Consider the following 21,905-nt stretch of genomic DNA (forward strand, 5'->3'; position numbering starts at 1 on the left):
TATCAATCTTGGTGATTGGCTAAGGAGGCCCCTAGAAGTCTTGGCCCCCGGATGGCCACCCACACCGTCTATCTTATAACCCGCTACTGCCCAGGAGTCTCAACAATCTCTGGAGATAGTTGTGGTTACTACATCAAAAGGAACTGTCACCAGTATTGACAATTAGAGATAAGTGGACCTGATGTACATTTTCGGGGTTTGGGTTCAGCCGTGCCAATCCGGCAAATTGACTCCCCTTACTACTAGCAATGGCCACCGTGCTGAACCTAAACCCTCTGCTCATCTCCATTGACAATACACAATGCAGACACATATTAGCACTGGGGAGATTTGTAATTAGACCGTTGTGTTTAGTGTTAGTAGCAGCAGGACTGTGAAATATGGATCTGTATTCCAGGATTGTAGTTTCTCCAAATGTACTGGCATGGTGTCCTCACACTGCTGTGCTCTGTGTGTGGTATTGTCCCTGTCCCTGATTACGAGGGGGTGGATGATCTCCTAGGAGCATATATTACACCTTACTACTTCTCCGCCTCTTGATACAATGAGATCTTTCACTATAAAACAATAGGGAAAGGTCACTGGACTCTAATACTGGCCCGAACAAAGGCCTCAGTGTGATGGCGCCGGGATCTTGTGATGGATGTGAAGCTGCTGAGTGTAATACTAAGCAATGTATAGAGAGCAGTCACATACAGAAGAGGGGGAGGAGAGGGATCAGTCCTACCCCAACTCTGGGCATCAGAGGGGTCAACATAGGAGAAACCAGAAAGAAAGCATGTGTATATATATATATATATTATATTTACAGCTGATCATTGCAGTCTGGGACTAAAGTACAGCATCCAGAGAGGTCACCAGAGGTCAAAGTGGGCAGAGGGGTCCGTCTGTAACTAGGGGTCGTCTGTAAGTCGGGTGTCCTTAAGTAGGGGACTGCCTGTATATATATTATATGTGTGTATATGTGTATATATTTTTATGTGTGTATATATGTGTATATACCTGTATGTATGTCTATATGTGTATGTTTCTTATGTACAAATGTGTGTATATGTCTTTGTCTGTACATACATCTATGAGTGCGTATGTGTGTATCTGTATGTATATATATGTGAATATGTATGAATTTGTGTACATGTGAATGTACATACTGTATGTGTATATATATATATATACAGGTTTTGACCACCTGGTGTCCACTCAGAGCAGGTAAGGGGCATTTCTGCCTCCTCCCTCCTCCAAATTATAAAGGATTCAGCAGCCTCTGCAAGACGTCTTCCCGATCTGTGCCACAGGAGCCTCAATGGGGGTCATTTACTACTGGGCCCGATTCACGTTTTCAAGACGTGTTACGCGAGTATTTCCGATTTGCGCCGATTTTCCCTATATTGCCCCGGGTTTTGGCGCACGCGATCGGATTGTGGCGGATCGGCGCTGGCATGCATGCAACGGAAATCGGGGGCGTGGCCGAACGAAAACCCAACGGATTCGGAAAAACCGCCGCATTTTTTAAAACCTGGTGGTCGTCGGAGGAACTGCCTTAGTGAATCGCCGGAAGACCCGAATCCACAGCAGAGAACGCGCCGCAGTATCGCGAATGGACCAGGTAAGTAAATCTGCCACAATGTGTCATCACAGGAGGAGCTCAGAAAAGGAGCCGGAGCGGTTATACATACAAAGTGCCCATGGTGTGTACTCATTATGGGGGCGCCGTAGTTATTTATTTAATCATATGGGATAGTATATATGTGTATGTAGGGAGCCTGTTCTAGAGCTGTATACATAGCTTGGTTTTGGTGCTGTATTTCCATACGGAGCTTAATTGTTGTGCTGTATTTCTGTACTGAGATTGTTTCTGGTGCTGTATTTCTGTATAGAGAGTAGTTATGGTACTGAGCTTGGTTCAGGTACTTTATGTTTTTTTGTACTGAGCTTGGTTCTTGTGCTCCATTTCCATATGTAGTTCAGTTGTGTTGCTTTATGTTTGTACTGAGATTGGTTCTGATACTGTATTTCTATATGGAGCTTAGTTGTGGAGCTTTATTTTTGTACTGAATTTGGTTCTGCTACTGTATTTCTGAATGGGGCTCAGTTATGGTACTGTTTTGTTTTGACCTTGGTTCTGTTGCTGTATTTCTTTATGGAGCTTGGTTTTGGTGCTGTATTTTTGTCCAGAACTGAGGTGTGTTGATGTATTTCTGTACGGAGCTTGGTTCTGGTGCTGTATTTCTGTGCATAGCTGATGTGTGTTGCTGTATTTCTGTACGGAGCATGGTTCTGGTGCTCTATTTCTGTCAAGAGCTGAGGTGTGTTGATGTATTTCTGTACGGAGCTTGGTTCTGGTGCTGTATTTTTGTGCAGAGCTGATGTGTGTTGCTGTATTTCTGTACTGAGCTTGGTTCTAGTGCTGTGTGTAGACACACGGATTGGTTTAGGTGATGTACTAAGCTATAATCAAGAACTCACCATGGAGCCACGGCCCTTTAAACCCTTACAACCCAATATATTATATCAAGAGATCATATGTGTTTACTATTTAGTATTCGGCAGAGGAGATAATGAGGCCCCAGGTGTCTGGCGCTGGGATCCTGGAGAAGCTGAACATGGTGTCACCTAACAACGGGGAGACAAAGGGGACAAGAGAATCACACAGGGGAGTCTGGGGACGGGGACCCTAATAGACCAGACAGTCACATGTAAGAAATCCTACAGGTTATAGGGTTATCGTCATTGTACCTGTCCAGTCATCAGGAAGATCAACCAGAGGAAGAAGCTGAGGGGAGACATCGCCGGAGGAGACCCTACAAGATGAAAAAGGGGGTCACCAAATATAATCAGGAGAGGGATAGAGAGACTGACAGGAGGGGAGAATGAGGGACAGACATGGGGACAGACTGACAGGAGGGGAGAGTGAGGGACAGTGAGAGACAGACATGGGGACAGACTGACAGGAGGGGAGAGTGAGGGACAGTGAGAGACAGACATGGGGACAGACTGACAGGAGGGGAGAGTGAGGGACAGTGAGAGACAGACATGGGGACAGACTGACAGGAGGGGAGAGTGAGGGACAGTGAGAGACAGACATGGGGACAGACTGACAGGAGGGGAGAATGAGGTACAGTGAGAGACAGACATGGGGACAGATTGCAGGAGGGGAGAGTGAGGGACAGTGAGAGACAGACATGGGGACAGACTGACAGGAGGGGAGAATGAGGGACAGTGAGAGACAGACATGGGGACAGACTGACAGGAGGGGAGAATGAGGGACAGTAAGAGACAGACATGGGGACAGACTGACAGGAGGGGAGAATGAGGGACAGACATGGGGACAGACTGACAGGAGGTGAGAGTGAGGGACAGTGAGAGACAGACATGGGGACAGACTGACAGGAGGGGAGAGTGAGTGACAGTGAGAGACAGACATGGGGACAGACTGACAGGAGGTGAGAGTGAGGGACAGTGAGAGACAGACATGTGGACAGACTGACAGGAGGGGAGAGTGAGGGACAGTGAGAGACAGACATGGGGACAGACTGACAGGAGGGGAGAGTGAGGGACAGTGAGAGACAGACATGGGGACAGACTGACAGGAGGGGAGAGTGAGGGACAGTGAGAGACAGACATGGGGACAGACTGACAGGAGGGGAGAGTGAGGGACAGTGAGAGACAGACATGGGGACAGACTGACAGGAGGGGAGAGTGAGGGACAGTGAGAGACAGACATGGGGACAGACTGACAGGAGGGGAGAATGAGGTACAGTGAGAGACAGACATGGGGACAGATTGCAGGAGGGGAGAGTGAGGGACAGTGAGAGACAGACATGGGGAAAGACTGACAGGAGGGGAGAATGAGGGACAGTGAGAGACAGACATGGGGACAGACTGACAGGAGGGGAGAATGAGGGACAGTAAGAGACAGACATGGGGACAGACTGACAGGAGGGGAGAATGAGGGACAGAGAGACAGACATGGGGACAGACTGACAGGAGGGGAGAATGAGGGACAGTGAGAGACAGACATGGGGACAGACTGACAGGAGGGGAGAATGAGGGACATTGAGAGACAGACATGGGGACAGATTGCAGGAGGGGAGAATAAGGGACATTGAGAGACAGACATGGGGACAGACTGACAGGAGGGGAGAATGAGGGACAGTGAGAGACAGACATGGGGACAGACTGACAGGAGGGGAGAATGAGGGACAGTGAGAGACAGACATGGCGACAGACTGACAGGAGGGGAGAATGAGGGACAGTGTGAGACAGACATGGGGAGAGACTGACAGGAGGGGAGAGTGAGGGACAGTGAGAGACAGACATGGGGACAGACTGACAGGAGGGGAGAATGAGGGACAGTGTGAGACAGACATGGGGACAGACTGACAGGAGGGGAGAATGAGGGACAGTGTGAGACAGACATGGGGCCAGACTGACAGGAGGGGAGAATGAGGGACAGTGTGAGACAGACATGGGGACAGACTGACAGGAGGGGAGAATGAGGGACAGTGAGAGACAGACATGGGGACAGACTGACAGGAGGGGAGAATGAGCGACAGAGAGAGACAGACATGGGAACAGACTGACAGGATGGGAGAATGAGGGACGGTAAGAGACAGACATGGGGACAGACTGACAGGAGGGGAGAATGAGGGACAGTAAGAGACAGACATGGGGACAGACTGACAGGAGGGGAGAATGAGGGACAGTGAGAGACAGACATGGGGAGAGACTGACAGGAGGGGAGAATGAGGGACCGTGTGAGACAGACATGGGGACAGACTGACAGGAGGGGGGAATGAGGGACAGAGAAAGACAGACATGGGGACAGACTGACAGGATGGGAGAATGAGGGACAGTAAGAGACAGACATGGGGACAGACTGACAGGAGGGGAGAATGAGGGACAGTGTGAGACAGACATGGGGACAGACTGACAGGAGGGGGGAATGAGGGACAGAGAAAGACAGACATGGGGACAGACTGAATGGAGGGCAGAATGAGGGAAAGAGAAAGACAGACATGGGGACAGACTGACAGGAGGGGAGAATGAGGGACAGTGAGAGACAGACATGGGGACAGACTGACAAGAGGGGAGACAGTAAGAGACAGACATGGGGATAGACTGGCAGGAGGGGAGAATGAGGGACAGTAAGAGACAGACATGGGGACAGACTGACAGGAGGGGAGAATGAGGGACAGTGAGAGACAGACATGGGGACAGACTGACAGGAGGGGAGAGTGAGGGACAGTGAGAGACAGACATGGGGACAGAGTGACAGGAGGGGAGAATGAGGGACAGTAAGAGACAGACATGGGGACAGACTGACAGGAGGGGAGAATGAGGGACAGTGAGAGACAGACATGGGGACAGACTGACAGGAGGGAAGAATGAGGAACAGTAAGAGACAGACATGGGGACAGACTGACAGGAGGGGAGAATGAGGGACAGAGAGAGACAGACATGGGGACGGACTGACAGGTGGGGAGAATGAGGGACAGTGAGAGACAGACATGGGGACAGAGTGACAGGAGGGGAGAATGAGGGACAGTAAGAGACAGACATGGGGACAGACTGACAGGAGGGGAGAATGAGGGACAGAGAGACAGACATGGGGACAGACTGACAGGAGGGGAGAATGAGGGACAGAGAGAGACAGACATGGGGACAGACTGACAGGAGGGGAGAATGAGGAACAGTAAGAGACAGACATGGGGACAGACTGACAGGAGGGGAGAATGAGGGACAGAGAGAAACAGACATGGGGACGGACTGACAGGTGGGGAGAATGAGGGACAGTAAGAGACAGACATGGGGACAGACTGACAGGAGGGGAGAATGAGGGACAGACATGGGGACAGACTGACAGGAGGTGAGAGTGAGGGACAGTGAGAGACAGACATGGGGACAGACTGACAGGAGGGGAGAGTGAGTGACAGAGAGACAGACATGGGGACAGACTGACAGGAGGGGAGAATGAGGGACATTGAGAGACAGACATGGGGACAGATTGCAGGAGGGGAGAATAAGGGACAGTGAGAGACAGACATGGGGACAGACTGACAGGAGGGGAGAATGAGGGACAGTGAGAGACAGACATGGGGACAGACTGACAGGAGGGGAGAATGAGGGACAGTGAGAGACAGACATGGCGACAGACTGACAGGAGGGGAGAATGAGAGACAGTGTGAGACAGACATGGGGAGAGACTGACAGGAGGGGAGAGTGAGGGACAGTGAGAGACAGACATGGGGACAGACTGACAGGAGGGGAGAATGAGGGACAGTGTGAGACAGACATGGGGACAGACTGACAGGAGGGGAGAATGAGGGACAGTGTGAGACAGACATGGGGACAGACTGACAGGAGGGGAGAATGAGGGACAGTGTGAGACAGACATGGGGACAGACTGACAGGAGGGGAGAATGAGGGACAGTGAGAGACAGACATGGGGACAGACTGACAGGAGGGGAGAATGAGCGACAGAGAGAGACAGACATGGGGACAGACTGACAGGATGGGAGAATGAGGGACGGTAAGAGACAGACATGGGGACAGACTGACAGGAGGGGAGAATGAGGGACAGTGAGAGACAGACATGGGGAGAGACTGACAGGAGGGGAGAATGAGGGACCGTGTGAGACAGACATGGGGACAGACTGACAGGAGGGGGGAATGAGGGACAGAGAAAGACAGACATGGGGACAGACTGACAGGATGGGAGAATGAGGGACAGTTAGAGACAGACATGGGGACAGACTGACAGGAGGGGAGAATGAGGGACAGAGAGAGACAGACATGAGGACGGACTGACAGGTGGGGAGAATGAGGGACAGTGAGAGACAGACATGGGGTTGGGTCGGTAGGAGAGAAACAGGAGGAGATTTAGAGAACAAACAGATACAGGGAAAGTCATGCGGACAGCAGAGAGAGATTGAGAGAAACACCCCAGAGGTAAGTGACAGTCATGACAGTTGATAGGAAGAGACAGAGGAGGTGTCTGCGGGTAGGTTGCCACTTACCCCTGACCTCGGGTCCTCAATGTCTCTTCTTCCTTTTGATTACTAGTTTTCTGGTGACAGTGACTCTATATTTAGCCTGTATGTGACAGGCGGTGTTGTTACAATGTGTCAGTGTGAGGTTACATGGTGACATCCGGGACCCTTTTCCTACTACACAGAAGAATCTCCAAACAGAAACAGGAACTGGAGGAGTGAAAAGTCACAGAATATAATAACCAGACATGAGGGTCCGGGGTGGTGGCCGGAGCTGGGGGTCCGCACCATGTCACTAGGGGTCAGCGCCATGTCACTAGGGGTCAGCACCATGTCACTAGGGGTCAGCACCATGTAACTAGGGGTCAGCACCATGTAACTAGGGGTCAGCACCATGTAACTAGGGGTCAGCACCATGTAACTAGGCCTTTGTCCCCTCTAGAAGAAGTGTTACCTCTAGACCCGGCGCTTGGGTTTATCCTCTAGAAACCTCTGGTTCATCAAGTTCAAACTATAATCCTACAGTCTCCGGGGAAAGACACCGGGATCTTCGTCGTGTGTGAACAGCCTTCTATTATTCAAGAAGGACTGAGCCACTTCAGTTCTTCTTTTGGCTTCTGAGATTTTTATTTATGTTGTGATTCTGTAATAGATTGTATCCCCCCCTGTACAGTCTCCTCTCCCCGGGGTGTAATGGCTGATAACAGAGAGTAATAGATTGTATCCCCCCTGTACAGTCTCCTCTCCCCGGGATGTAATGGCTGATAACAGAGAGTAATAGATTGTATCCCCCCTGTACAGTCTCCTCTCCCCGGGGTGTAATGGCTGATAACAGAGAGTAATAGATTGTATCCCCCCTGTACAGTCTCCTCACCCTGGGGTGTAATGGCTGATAACAGAGAGTAATAGATTGTATCCCCCCTGTACAGTCTCCTCTCCCCGGGGTGTAATAGCTGATAACAGAGAGTAATAGATTGTATCCCCCCTGTACAGTCTCCTCTCCCCGGGGTGTAATGGCTGATAACAGAGAGTAATAGATTGTATCCCCCCCTGTACAGTCTCCTCTCCCCGGGGTGTAATGGCTGATAACAGAGAGTAATAGATTGTATCCCCCTGTACAGTCTCCTCTCCCCGGGGTGTAATGGCTGATAACAGAGAGTAATAGATTGTATCCCCCCTGTACAGTCTCCTCTCCCCGGGGTGTAATGGCTGATAACAGAGAGTAATAGATTGTATCCCCCTGTACAGTCTCCTCTCCCTGGGGTGTAATGGCTGATATCAGAGAGTAATAGATTGTATCCCCCCTGTGCAGTCTCCTCTCCCCGGGGTGTAATGGCTGATAACAGAGAGTAATAGATTGTATCCCCCCTGTACAGTCTCCTCTCCCCGGGGTGTAATGGCTGATAACAGAGAGTAATAGATTGTATCCCCCCTGTACAGTCTCCTCCCCCCGGGGTGTAATGGCTGATAACAGAGAGTAATAGATTGTATCCCCCCTGTACAGTCTCCTCTCCCCGGGGTGTAATGGCTGATAACAGAGAGTAATAGATTGTATCCCCCTGTACAGTCTCCTCTCCCCGGGATGTAATGGCTGATAACAGAGAGTAATAGATTGTATCCCCCCTGTACAGTCTCCTCTCCCCGGGATGTAATGGCTGATAACAGAGAGTAATAGATTGTATCCCCCCCCTGTACAGTCTCCTCTCCCCGGGATGTAATGGCTGATAACAGAGAGTAATAGATTGTATCCCCCCCTGTACAGTCTCCTCTCCCTGGGGTGTAATGGCTGATATCAGAGAGTAATAGATTGTATCCCCCCTGTACAGTCTCCTCTCCCCGGGATGTAATGGCTGATAACAGAGAGTAATAGATTGTATCCCCCCTGTGCAGTCTCCTCTCCCCGGGGTGTAATGGCTGATAACAGAGAGTAATAGATTGTATCCCCCCTGTACAGTCTCCTCTCCCCGGGGTGTAATGGCTGATAACAGAGAGTAATAGATTGTATCCCCCTGTACAGTCTCCTCTCCCCGGGGTGTAATGGCTGATAACAGAGAGTAATAGATTGTATCTGCCTGTACAGTCTCCTCTCCCCGGGATGTAATGGCTGATAACAGAGAGTAATAGATTGTATCTGCCTGTACAGTCTCCTCTCCCCGGGGTGTAATGGCTGATAACAGAGAGTAATAGATTGTATCCCCCCTGTACAGTCTCCTCTCCCCGGGATGTAATGGCTGATAACAGAGAGTAATAGATTGTATCCCCCCCTGTACAGTCTCCTCTCCCCGGGATGTAATGGCTGATAACAGAGAGTAATAGCTCTGTGTGGCTGATACCAGGGAGCAGTAGATACGTGGGGCGTTGCTGGGCTGCGGTTGCCTGGTTCGGTATCAGGGGAGCTCGGTGTCGGGGGAAGCAGCTGTTTTCCTGGCTGTGGTTGCGGTTATACTGGTTTCCTGCAGCGCTGGGGGTGTGATCAGTCCGGGAGATATGGCGGAGGACAGAGGACTGTACTGTAAGTACTTACCTCACACTTTGATGGCAGGAGCTTGTGGGGACATTACAGTCATTTAAAGGGATCTATCAGTTGGTGACCGAACACACAGCAGTCAGTGTTATGTATTGTACCCGGGGAGATGTGTAATCAGATCCGAGAATGAGGACAGAGGAGCCTGGAGGGAGGAGGACAGAGGAGCCTGGAGGGAGGACGACAGAGGAGCCTGGAGGGAGGAGGACAGAGGAGCCTGGAGGGAGGAGGACAGAGGAGCCTGGAGGGAGGAGGACAGAGGAGCCTGGAGGGAGGAGGACAGAGGAGCCTGGAGGGAGGAGGACAGAGGAGCCTGGAGGGAGGAGGACAGAGGAGTCTGGAGGAGGAGGAGGGAGGACAGAGGAGATTGGGGGAGGAGGGAGGACAGAGGAGCCTGGAGGGAGGAGGAGGACAGAGGAGTCCGGAGGGAGGAGGACAGAGGAGTCTGGAGGAGGAGGACAGAGGAGTCCGGAGGGAGGAGGAGGACAGAGGAGTCTGGAGGGAGGATGACAGAGAAGCCTGGAGGGAGGAGGACAGAGAAGCCTGGAGGAGGAGGAGGACAGAGGAGTCTGGAGGGAGGAGGACAGAGAAGCCTGGAGGGAGGAGGACAGAGGAGTCTGGAGGGAGGAGGACAAAGAAGCCTGGAGGAGGAGGACAGACGAGTCTGGAGGAGGAGGACAGAGGAGCCTGGATGAAGGAAGACAGAGGAGTCTGGAGGAGGAGGAGGACAGTGGAGCCTGGAGAGAGGAGGACAGAGGAGCCTGGAGGGAGGAGGACAGAGGAGCCTGGAGGGAGGAGGACAGAGGAGCCTGGAAGGAGGAGGACAGAGGAGCCTGGAGGGAGGAGGACAGAGAAGCCTGGAGGAGGGGGACAGGGGAGCCTTGGAGAATGGGGACAGAAGAGACCGGAGGAGGAGGACAGAGGAGTCTGGAGGGAGGAGGACAGAGGAGCCTGGAGGGAGGAGGACAGAGGAGCCTGGAGGGAGAAGGACAGAGAAGCCTGGAGGGAGGAGGACAGAGAAGCCTGGAGGAGGGGGGCAGGGGATCCTGGAGAAGGGGACAGAGGAGTCTGGAGGAGGAGGACAGAGGAGCCTGGAGGGAGGAAGACAGAGGAGCCTGGAGGAGGGGGACAGGCGAGCCTGGAGAAGGGGGACAGAGGAGTCTGGAGAGAGGGCAGAGGAGTCTGGAGGGAGGAGGACAGAGGAGTCTGGAGGGAGGAGGACAGAGGAGTCTGGAGAGAGGAGGACAGAGGAGTCTGGAGAGAGGAGGACAGAGGAGTCTGGAGGGAGGAGGACAGAGGGGTCTGGGGGTGGAGGAGGAGAAAGGAGTCTGGAAGAGAAGGAGGACAAAGGAGTCTGGAGGAGGAGGACAAAGGAGTCTGGAGGAGGAGGATAGAGGAGTCTGGAGTAGGAGGACAGAGGAGTCTGGAGGAGGACAGAGAAGGAGGAGAAGGACAGAGGAGTCTGGAGTAGGAGGACAGAGGAGTCTGGAGGAGGAGGACAGAGGAGACTAGAGGAGGACAGAGGAGACTAGAGGAGGACAGAGGAGTCTAGGGGAGAGAGGAGTCGAGAGGAGAGAGGAGTCTGGAGGAGAGAGGAGTCTGAAGGAGGAGGACAGGGGGGTCTGGAGGAGGAGAAGAGCGGGGTCTGGAAGAGGAGAACAGAGAGATATGGAGGGGTGAACATAGGAGTCTGGAGGAGGAGGACAGAGGAGTCTGGAGGAGGACGGAGGATTTTGGAGTAGAGAGGACAGAGGAGTCTGAAGAAGGGGGAGGACAGAGGATTCTGGAGGAGAACGAGGACAAAGGAGTCTGGAGGAGGAGGACAAAGGAGTCTGGAGGAGGAGGGCAGAGGAGTCTAGAGTAGGAGGACAGAGGAGTCTGGAGGAGGACAGAGGAGTCTGGAGGAGGAGGACAGAGGAGTCTGGAGGAGGAGGACAGAGAAGTCTGGAGGAGGAGGACAGAGGAGTCTGGAGGAGGACAGAGGAGTCTGGAGGAGGAGGAGGACAGAGGAGTCTGGAGGGAGGATGACAGAGAAGCCTGGAGGGAGGAGGACAGAGAAGCCTGGAGGAGGAGGAGGACAGAGGAGTCTGGAGGGAGGAGGACAGAGAAGCCTGGAGGGAGGAGGACAGATGAGTCTGGAGGGAGGAGGACAAAGAAGCCTGGAGGAGGAGGACAGACGAGTCTGGAGGCGGAGGACAGAGGAGCCTGGATGAAGGAAGACAGAGGAGTCTGGAGGAGGAGGAGGACAGTGGAGCCTGGAGAGAGGAGGACAGAGGAGCCTGGAGGGAGGAGGACAGAGGAGCCTGGAGGGAGGAGGACAGAGGAGCCTGGAAGGAGGAGGACAGAGGAGCCTGGAGGGAGGAGGACAGAGAAGCCTGGAGGAGGGGGACAGGGGAACCTTGGAGAATGGGGACAGAAGAGACCGGAGGAGGAGGACAGAGGAGTCTGGAGGGAGGAGGACAGAGGAGCCTGGAGGGAGGAGGACAGAGGAGCCTGGAGGGAGGAGGACAGAGGAGTCTGGAGGAGGAGGACAGAGGAGTCTGGAGGAGGAGGACAGAGGAGTCTGGAGGAGGAGGACAGAGAAGTCTGGAGGAGGAGGACAGAGAAGTCTGGAGGAGGAGGACAGAGGAGTCTGGAGGAGGACAGAGGAGTCTGGAGGAGGAGGACAGAGGAGACTAGAGGAGGAGGAGGACAGAGGAATCTGGAGGAGAGAGGAATCTGGAGGAGAGAGGAGTCGGGAGGAGAGAGGAGTCTGGAGGAGAGGGGAGTCGGGAGGAGGAGATCAGAGGAGTCTGGAGAAAAGGGGAGACTGGAGGAGGAGGACAGGGGGGTCTGGAGGAGGAGAACAGAGAGATATGGAGGGGTGAACATAGGAGTCTGGAGGAGGAGGACAGAGGATTTTGGAGTAGAGAGGATAGAGGAGTCTGAAGAAGGGGGAGGACAGAGGATTCTGGAGGAGAAAGGACAGAGGAGTCTGGAGAAGGAGGAGGAGGACAGAGGCGTCTGGAGGAGGAGGACAGAGGAGTCTGGAGGAGGATAGAGGAATCTGGAGGAGGATAGAGGAGTCTGGAGGAGAGAGGAGTCTGGAGGAGAAAGGAGTCTGGAGGAGGACAGATGAGTCTGGAGGAGAGAGGAGTCTGAAAGAGGAGAGAGGAGGAGTCTTGAGGAGAGAGGAGACTGGAGGAGGAGGACAGAAAGACCAGGAGGGGTGGACAAAGGAGTCTGGTGGAGGAGGACAGTGAAGTCTGGAGGAGGAGGACAGAGGGGCCTGAAGGAGGAGGAGAGAGTAGTCTGGAGGAGGAGAGAGGAGTCTGGTAGAGAACAGAGTAGTCTGGAGGAGGAGAAGAGAGAGGTCTGGAAGAGGAGGACACAGGAGTCTGGAGGAGGGCAGACGAGTCTGGAGAAGGAGTACAAAGGGGTCAAGAGGAGGGAGGACAGAGGAGTCTGGAGGAGGAGGAGGACAGAGGAGTCTGGAGGAGGACAGAGGAGTCTGGAGGAGGAGGAGGATAGAGGAGTCTGGAGGAGGAGGACTCTGGAGTCTGGAGGAGGAGGGCACTGGAGTCTGGAGGAGGAGGACAGACAAGTCTGGAGGAGGAGAACAGAGGAGTCTGGAGGAGGAGGAGGACAGAGGAGTCTAGAGGAGGAGGAGGACAGAGGAGTCTAGAGGAGGAGGAGGACAGAGGAGTCTAAAGGAGGAGGACAGAGGCGTCTGGAGGAGGAGGACAGAGGAGTCTGGAGGAGGAGAGAGGAGTCTGGGGGAAAGAGGAGTTTGAAGGAGGAGATCAGAAGAGTCTGAAGGAGGAGATCAGAGGAGGAGGAGGAGAGAAGGGTCTGGAGGAGGAGGAGAGAGGGGTCTGTAGGAGGAGAACAGAGAGATCTGAAAGGGGTGGACAGAGGCGTCTGGATGAGGAGAACAGAGGGGTCTGGAGGAGCTGGAGGAGTAGGACAAAGGAGTCTAAAGGAGGAGGACAGAGGGATCTGAAGGAGGATGAGAGAGGAGTCTGGAGGAGGAGGAGAAGAGAGGAGTCTGAAGGAGGAGTACAAAGGGGTCAAGAGGAGGGAGAACATCTGAGTCTGAAGGTGGATGATAAAAGAGTTAGGAGGAGGAGGACAGAGGAGTCTGAAAGAGGAGAAGAGACATATGAGTCTGGTTGAGGAGAAAAGAAATGTCTGGAGGACTGAGGAGTTTGGAGGATGAGAACAGTGGTGTCCGGAAGGAGGACAGAGGAGTCGAGAGGAGGAGGACAGAGGGCTCTGGAGGAGTATAGAGAGAGCTAATTATGGGCAAATAACATAGTAATGTACGGAAGATCCTGCGGAGATGGAGGGGGTCTGGAATCTAAAGGGGACAGAGGAGTTTGAGTAAAACCAAAGAGTCTGGAGGACTCACGGGAATCCAAGTCTGAAGAAAGAAGAGTAGTCATGAAATGAGTCTAAAGAAGTAGTAGAGTCTGGAGAAGTCAAAGAAGTTTGAGGTCTCTTTAAAGTCCTCTACAGGTCATTAAACTTCAGAACTGAAAGCCAACAAAGGTTACCCCTCCTTCCTTTCCAAGTAACTTGGTTCTGTCAGGGTCAATGTCAGTATAGGAGGAGTTCACATCCAGTTCATCTGGGAGGTTTGAGATTTGTAGCTCGTAGACCCACCACATTGTACACGTTGTGATGCCATTCCTTGCATTTTCTCAATGTTTCAGGTGTAGTAATGGCCGGTCCTGTGTAGATCTAACCATCGATGACAGGACCATTGTTGGATCCTAGAAACCCAATACTGGTTGTTTGTTTGAATATCGGAGAACGCCTACCTAGTGCTGCCATGTGACGTCTCAAAAAGATCTGATCTGACCGGAATTTTAGCACAGAACCAAATGGACCCCTACATGAATATGGCAGACACATTGCACACAACAGGTCCTGAGGAGCCTGACATTTTTGGTTATTACTTTCAGATACCAGAAAAGGCAGAAGTGAAAAGAGTCCCAATCTCCATGTTGTCCTCTTTAGCTCAACAGAGAATAACAAGACTTGGAGATTCCACTGACTTCATCGAGACTCCCAATGTCATCGTTGTATCACCAATCACTATTCAAAAGTTACCAAATAGCCACAAAGCAAGGACCACTGTGTCTGAACCTTCTAAGGTGACACTTACGGACACATCTCAATCATCTGATGGAAGATCATCCGAAAGAAGAACAGAAAAATGGTCAAGAGAAGACCATGGGACATACTTGGTTCCTGTGAAGTGCCCCAAGAACATTGCATTGACCATATTACAATTGTCCCGAAAGAGCGATGCAGAGAAGACATTACTTGAGAGTGAACTCCAAACCATAAGTGACTCTCTCATCCTTAGCCTAGAGGTGATGAAGATGAAAGCCACCGCTCTGTGCATGTATAAAAATATCATGTATTTACTGCCCGAGAGCAACAAAACAAACATAAGCAATGACTACGGTGAAGCCCTGGAAAGACTCGAGAACTTCTGTGAACCCCAACCAGAGGAGGCTCAAAACTGCAGAGCTGGAAAAAGTAAACAAGAAATTGTCCCCATAAATTCACCGTCAACGATAAAAGAACTGAGGACAAGTAGTGAACGGAGGCACAATAGCTTTGGATGTGTGACACGTCTGCCCCAGGAATGTGTCAGACTAGAGGTTTGTCCAGGAGGGGTGGATGGAGACATACAAGATCTACCAGCAAAAGGAAAGTCTGATAATAGAAGCTCATCTTCAAAACCTTCTACTGAGAACAACCTACAGGTAAGTTACCACATTAGGCTACTCTTATCTTTTTTTTTCTCTTCTCATTACCCAAATTGTCACAGAGTTAACGGACGTAAGAGACCTTGAACTCCTCCTTTTGAGGTTTTGGGTGTGAGGACCTGCTTGGCCAGTCTTACAAGGCAGTGGTGGTTCTGGATAAGTTTTTATTGGGGTCATGTTTATGATGAATACTGCCCTGCAACCCAGTTTCTGAACTGAGGGAATCATGTTTTGCTTCAGCATGTGCAATATTACCCCACTGGGGCCTGACCACAGTGCGGGGCAGCTGGATTCCCAGGGACTGGAGTGGCTGGCTGTAATGGGCTCTAGCACCAGAATGTGTCATGTTGGCTTAGTCTACAGGTACAGACCCGTCCACACCCATCAGGGCCAGCAGTAGATACAAGAAGAGGGGGAGGCTGCAATGTAGTGGAAGCATCTCCCTGGCGTACTCCCAGTGTGTGAGGTAACAGATCCCAAGGCAGATGGTGAAGGTGAGGCCTATGGTGTTAGCAGCAGCCAGGGATTACACTATACAACGGGAATCTTGAAATAACTCTCAGTTTCTATAGTGGCAGACATGGTCCAAACAACAACAGGCAAGAAGCTGTAAAGGATCCTTCCTGCAGGCACACTCAAGGCAGTGGATTGGATGGCTGCGGCAATGATTCCATTGTGGAGTAAAAATGTAAAATTACCTCAGCCCTAGTCCAGTGGGTCTCCTGGTGACAGGGGAAGAAAGTTTAAAGCTGGTATTAGAGAGCTGGCCATACCCTCTCCAGCTGACTAGGAAACTGGAGTTAAATTTAGTGATGACCCATCCAGCGGGACATTACATGTCACAGAACATATTGGCAAAACACACTTATAGCCTTAAGGGATTGGGGGAAAAAAAGAGGGAAAAAACCCATACAAACAATCCGCTTAAAAATTGCACAAATATTGCAACACTAAATAGACAAATCTACATGGAATGTGCATGAAAAATGCACATAAAAACTGTGTGTATGGGATGCGGATCTTCTACGTGAAAATCGGCAACATGAGCAAATAGCCTTAGTCTGAGGGGTTTCTGCATTAAAACCTCCTTGTTGATCCAGATTTGATGCAGTTTTTTACTCTTCCATAAACTTAAAATGCAAAAAATGCATGGAAAAATCTGTGGGAAAGCACAAGAAAAGTCACATGATCTTTATTTTATTTATCACGTCAAACAATTTCTGCGCAGAAAATAAATGCATCGACTTTTTCCAAATCCCATTCACTACTAAAATCTGCACAGAATCCACAACGTGTGCGGATAGCCTAAAGGGATGGTAAAAAAGAGGAAAAATCAGAATAAAAAACGCAAAGACGCAAAACAAAATAGACAGTTTCACATGAAATCCGCATGAAAACCGCGTCTAAAAACCGCTTGTTTTGGAGTTCAGATTTTCATGCAGGTCACAAGACACCATGGCGGAGGTGGGGGAGCTAATTGGGCACAATTTGATGTCACATTTGTAGTCAGTTGTGTCGTCATTAGAGGGGTTTTCCCATGAAGACGAGATTCTTATGCAACATAAAAACATGACATAAAAGTGATGCAGGGTGTGAATGAGCATCGGTACGCCCACTTATGTGCACAGTATTGTGGCGCGGCATGTGTAGTACATAGTACGGCTGCGGAAATGCATCATAAATACATGTACGACAGATCAGTAAATCTGGGCCAAGGTCCTTATCCGGGAGGGAGACATATAGCATAGCTCTGTGTGTTTTATGGGTGAGATAGCAGAGCTCTGTGTGTTATGGGTAAGTTAGCAGAGCTGGAGTGTCATTATGTGTAATATCCATCTCACGGCTCTCTCATATGTCTCATCTCTCTCTTTCTATGTGTCAGATACTAGTAAAATGTTCAGAAGCTAAATAAAAGTGTAGATAAACCCTGCACCCTGATAATCTAAGCACATTGTCACCACACAGCATCTCACAGCACAGAGGGATCATGAAGCGTCTGCTTAGTATCTTAAACCGACCATCACTGAGTGATAGGAGCTAAAACATCAATGAAACTGAGTAACATTGTAAAGTAAGGTGTTAAAATGGTCTTTACTATGTAAACATCACTAGTGGGTTGAAATTTGAGAACTCTCTTTCATGGGCAAACCCCTTTGAATAAATAAAAAAGTAAGGGGGCGCTAAGCAAATATAGTTAGGGTGCACAGTAGGTCCACACGCCCAATTGTCCATCACACAGTCCTTCCTGCTGCTCCTTTCATACCTCTCGGCTCTTCCACTACTCTGTATTCTTGATGTCTGTTGGCTTTGGCTGTTGCCCAAAAATAAATATGTCAACAGGTTTGGTCAGCATCCCAAAAAATCACTAACTCTAGTGGTCGAGTAAAAAAAGTCAACAGTCCAGTTATAATCATAATGAGGCACATTTACTAAGAACAGTGTAATGTGCAATGTCCTGCGTAGTGTGCAGGGGGCGCCAGATTCAGGATTTCTGGCACACATTCTGCATGAATCTGGTGCCCCCTGAACTGCCCCAACAGAGGGCACCACTTTTTTTGGTGCACCTTTAACATGGGGCGTGCAACACATTTCTGTTGTATGATATATCTGGCGCACGGCCCAACTGAGAACCGGAGCGCCCCCATCAGTGCAGAAACTTGTGTCGCATGAAGAATAGTGCAGCTGCGACACAAAAGGGTCACGTGTGACACAGATGTGGCGCTTCCTCCTGTGAAAGCAGTGCAAGAACGTGCAAAGCCTGACAGAAAACTGACGCGCAGCCCTTAGTGAATGCCCCCCAATTCATGATTTTTGTACACTTGATGTCTACTGTCTCTCCAGATCTCTTTTTGGGAACACTCAAGAAGAAGAAGAAGCAAAAGAAAACTTTCTTCTTTGGGCAGGAATGAAAATTTCTTGAAAAAAATTCATTTGAGTGGTGGTGACACAAAGCAAAACTCAACGGACGTAAAAGTGGTGGTCAACCGATCTCCTCGGGAACACGACCGATCTACATCTTCACCACATCCTCAAGAAACATCCCCCTCAGACCCTTCAGCAGATCCATCGAGAGGACACAGTGCAGATCTTGAAGGAACCTTTTCTCCTCCTTCTTCCAGTCTTCGGTCTCCATGTGCGGCTCCGATATTTCCAGAACCCGACCAATCTTTAGAAGATAAAATGAGTCCTCATCTTCTCGGAGTCCAGCCTTGTCCATTGTGGTCAGATATCAGTTGGGAGACCAGTAATGGTCCAGAATCTTCTCGTGAAGTCTCTCCGATATTTCACACTTTCAGGTCGGAGCACGATATGTTCTGCGATATAGATGAAACGACCAGAGATGAGAAAACTCAAAGACTTCTCGCCCGTGTGAGGGAGTGTGACCAGATAGTGGAGGACATGCGTCGAAGGGAGAAGATGAGCTCGAGCCCATGACTAAGGTCAACATATCACCATAGAGACCTTGAACTGCTCATCCCTGGAAATAAACATAGAAGCTTTCTATACAATGACAGCAAGCAGAGATCTAGAAAACCGTGAGGAATTGATACAAAGTATATTGGAAAATTGTAGAAATTTTTCTTACACAAACCAGATCAATTATTTTAGATTAAGGTTTCACTGCGACCTCTAGTGGCCAAAGCCGAAGAACAAAAAAATACTGATTGCTGTGAAACAGGAACAAACTAAGGCTACATTCACACAGCGGTATGCCTGCCGTGCGGACATACCGCCGTGTGCTGGAGAGGAGGAGGAGGTGACCCCTCCTCCATCCATGGAGAATAGCGGCGCACGGCCGCACACACGCCGAAAGATAGAGCATGCTATTGCCGTCTATAGGGATGTACATGCGGCCGCAAATTTGAGCCCGCATGGACGTCCCCGCAGACGGCCATGTGAATGTGCCCTAAGGCTACATTCCCACTGCCGTATGGGGGACGTATATACGGCCGACGTATATACAGCCGATATACGTCCCCATAGACGGCAATGGGCGCACGGCACCGTACCCCTCCGTACCCGGGAAACAGATAGGACATGTCCTATCTTTTCCCGTAATATGGCGCCGTGCGCCATATCTTCCTATGGAGGGGCGGGGTGATCTGCGCTCACCTCCTCCTCCTCTCCCCGTGCACTGCCGTTGCCCGCTATGGTACGGTACGGGCGGGCAACGGCAGTGTGAATGTAGCCTAAAGGTGGTTTTTAAGCAGTCCTTCAAAAATAAGGCTGCTTTTTTGACCGTTTTGCCGATTTGTCTTGATTAAAACGGACAAAAGCGTTTTTTAAAGGACTGAAAATGCATGACTAAAAACGGACTAAAAACGTGATCAAAACGCCACGTGTGACATCACACTAAAGCACGCGTTTTCAGTCCGTTTTGAATGATTACCATGGGTTTGGCCGGTTTTAATCTGTTTCACAGCCGCCAACATTTCTAGAAAAAAAGATAAACAGGTTCAAAACAACCAAAAGCATAGAGAACATACAAAAAACACATGCCATTTTAGTCCATTTAAAAACGGTCCAGGCGTTTTTATCCCGTTTGTATTGCATTTTGAAATACAGCCCAAAGGCTGAGAGGGCGGGGCTTGCCCGATCACAGATGTGTTTCTAGTGAAACGCTTGCGACTGGGAACAAGATCCACTTGTAGCTGCATATTTCAACTGCGCCCACGTGTTCCACCTGGATGGTGTTTCAAAAGGTAAATGCATTGTTAACTTATGCGTTAACATCGCGTTTACACTGCAAATGTTAACAGTAATGTAATAAGGCAAATCACCTCTCCTCAGCAATTGTAATGCGTTTCAAAATGCAATAAAAACGCAACCAAAACGCACCGTGTGACCGCGCCCTATGTGTTTCAACAGAATTGCATTTTATCGGTGATGAGTGCCCGATGTTTACATGCAAAACACTGGCCGCTCATTACCCATCCTGTGAGTTTCGGTTCCATTAGACTGGTCTCTGCATGTATATGTTCACACAATGGGGCAGATTTACTTACCTGATTCACTAAGCTCGTGCGTTCAAGTTCCTGCAGGTGTCGCTTCTGCGCCGAGGTCCGCCGGAGTTCACCTGCTTCTTTCCGGTGCATGTGAGTGCTGATCGTGCGACACATTTCCTTTTTTAAATTCCGCGGTTTGACCGAATCTGTGGGGTTGTCCGATGGCCACCCCCCCCATTTCTGTCGCATGCAAGCCGGCGCCGATGCGCCACAATCCGATCGCGTGCGCCAAAAACCCGGGGCAATTCAGGGCAAAAGATAAATATTTGGGAAACCCGACGAAAGTGCGGCGTTCGGACCCTTAGTAAATGAGCCCCAATGTGCTGCGTCACGTTTTTTGATGCAGTTTTTTAATGCGTTTTTTACGCATTCCAAAGGCTTCAGCCTTGATCACGCGCTGAGGTTACATTGTGTTTAAGTAGATGCAGTGGAAACACAATGTAACACTAGAATGATATCCGGGCTGAAGCCTTTGGACGATTTCCCACGTGGCGTTTTTAAACGCATCCAAAACAAAATTGGGAGGGGAGTCTGCCTGAAACGCATGTGTTTCATTGCAAAGATATGCATTTTGGCCAAACCCCCTCCCACTTTCGTTTTGGATGTGTTTAAAAACGCGACATTACATGTCTGAGCTGTGATGAACTGGAGGAGCTGCAGCGGGATATTACATGTCTGAGCTGTGATGAACTGGAGGAGCTGCAGCGGGAGATTACATGTCTGAGCTCTGATGAACAGGAGGAGCTGCAGCGGGAGATTACATGTCTGAGCTCTGATTAACTGGAGGAGCTGCAGCGGGAGATTACATGTCTGAGCTCTGATGAACAGGAGGAGCTGCAGCAGGAGATTACATGTCTGAGCTCTGATGAACAGGAGGAGCTGCAGCGGGAGATTACATGTCTGAGCTCTGATTAACTGGAGGAGCTGTGGCGGGAGATTACATGTCTGAGCTCTGATGAACTGGAGGAGCTGCGGCGGGAGATTACATGTCTGAGCTCTGATGAACTGGAGGAGCTGCGGCGGGAGATTACATGTCTGAGCTCTGATTAACTGGAGGAGCTGCAGCGGGAGATTACATGTCTGAGCTCTGATGAACAGGAGGAGCTGCAGCGGGAGATTACATGCCTGAGCTCTGATGAATTGGAGGAGCTGCAGCGGGAGATTACATGTCTGAGCTCTGATGAACAGGAGGAGCTGCAGCGAGAGATTACATGTCTGAGCTCTGATGAACTGGAGGAGCTGCAGCGGGAGATTACATGTCTGAGCTCTGATGAACAGAAGGAGCTGCAGCAGATTACATGTCTGAGCTCTGATGAACAGGAGGAGCTGCAGCGGGAGATTACATGCCTGAGCTCTGATGAATTGGAGGAGCTGCAGCGGGAGATTACATGTCTGAGCTCTGATGAACAGGAGGAGCTGCAGCGAGAGATTACATGTCTGAGCTCTGATGAACTGGAGGAGCTGCAGCGGGAGATTACATGTCTGAGCTCTGATGAACAGAAGGAGCTGCAGCAGATTACATGTCTGAGCTCTGATGAACTGGAGGAGCTGCAGCGAGAGATTACATGTCTGAGCTCTGATGAACTGGAGGAGCTGCAGCAGGAGATTACATGTCTGAGCT

At 50.5% G+C, this 21,905-nt stretch overlaps 2 protein-coding genes across 4 annotated transcripts in view; one reads left to right on the forward strand and one right to left on the reverse strand.

The window, feature by feature from the left end:
* Positions 1 to 21,905, reverse strand: part of LOC140117164 (ecto-ADP-ribosyltransferase 5-like) — a 32,264-nt gene that overhangs the window by 8,878 nt on the left and 1,481 nt on the right. Inside the window, exons 1-2 of one of the 3 annotated variants that reach the window (XM_072133648.1) lie at positions 7,020 to 7,159; positions 2,737 to 2,801 (exon numbers count right to left, since the gene is read on the reverse strand). In XM_072133648.1, coding sequence (XP_071989749.1) covers positions 2,737 to 2,787 — 51 coding nt within the window. In that variant the 5' untranslated portion in view covers positions 2,788 to 2,801; positions 7,020 to 7,159. Of the gene's footprint in view, positions 1 to 2,466; positions 2,614 to 2,736; positions 2,804 to 7,019; positions 7,160 to 21,905 lie in introns of those variants that run through there. The other 2 variants (XM_072133650.1, XM_072133649.1) reach the window with 2 other exon arrangements.
* LOC140116398 (uncharacterized) lies at positions 9,428 to 19,093 on the forward strand. The gene is made up of 3 exons (XM_072132926.1): positions 9,428 to 9,504; positions 14,211 to 15,275; positions 18,120 to 19,093. The coding sequence occupies exons 2-3, from the start codon at positions 14,382 to 14,384 to the stop codon at positions 18,711 to 18,713; spliced, it is 1,488 nt and encodes a 495-aa protein (XP_071989027.1). The 5' UTR covers positions 9,428 to 9,504; positions 14,211 to 14,381; the 3' UTR covers positions 18,714 to 19,093.

Source organism: Engystomops pustulosus, chromosome 2, assembly GCF_040894005.1.
Source record: "Engystomops pustulosus chromosome 2, aEngPut4.maternal, whole genome shotgun sequence".
Lineage (NCBI taxonomy): Eukaryota > Metazoa > Chordata > Amphibia > Anura > Leptodactylidae > Engystomops > Engystomops pustulosus.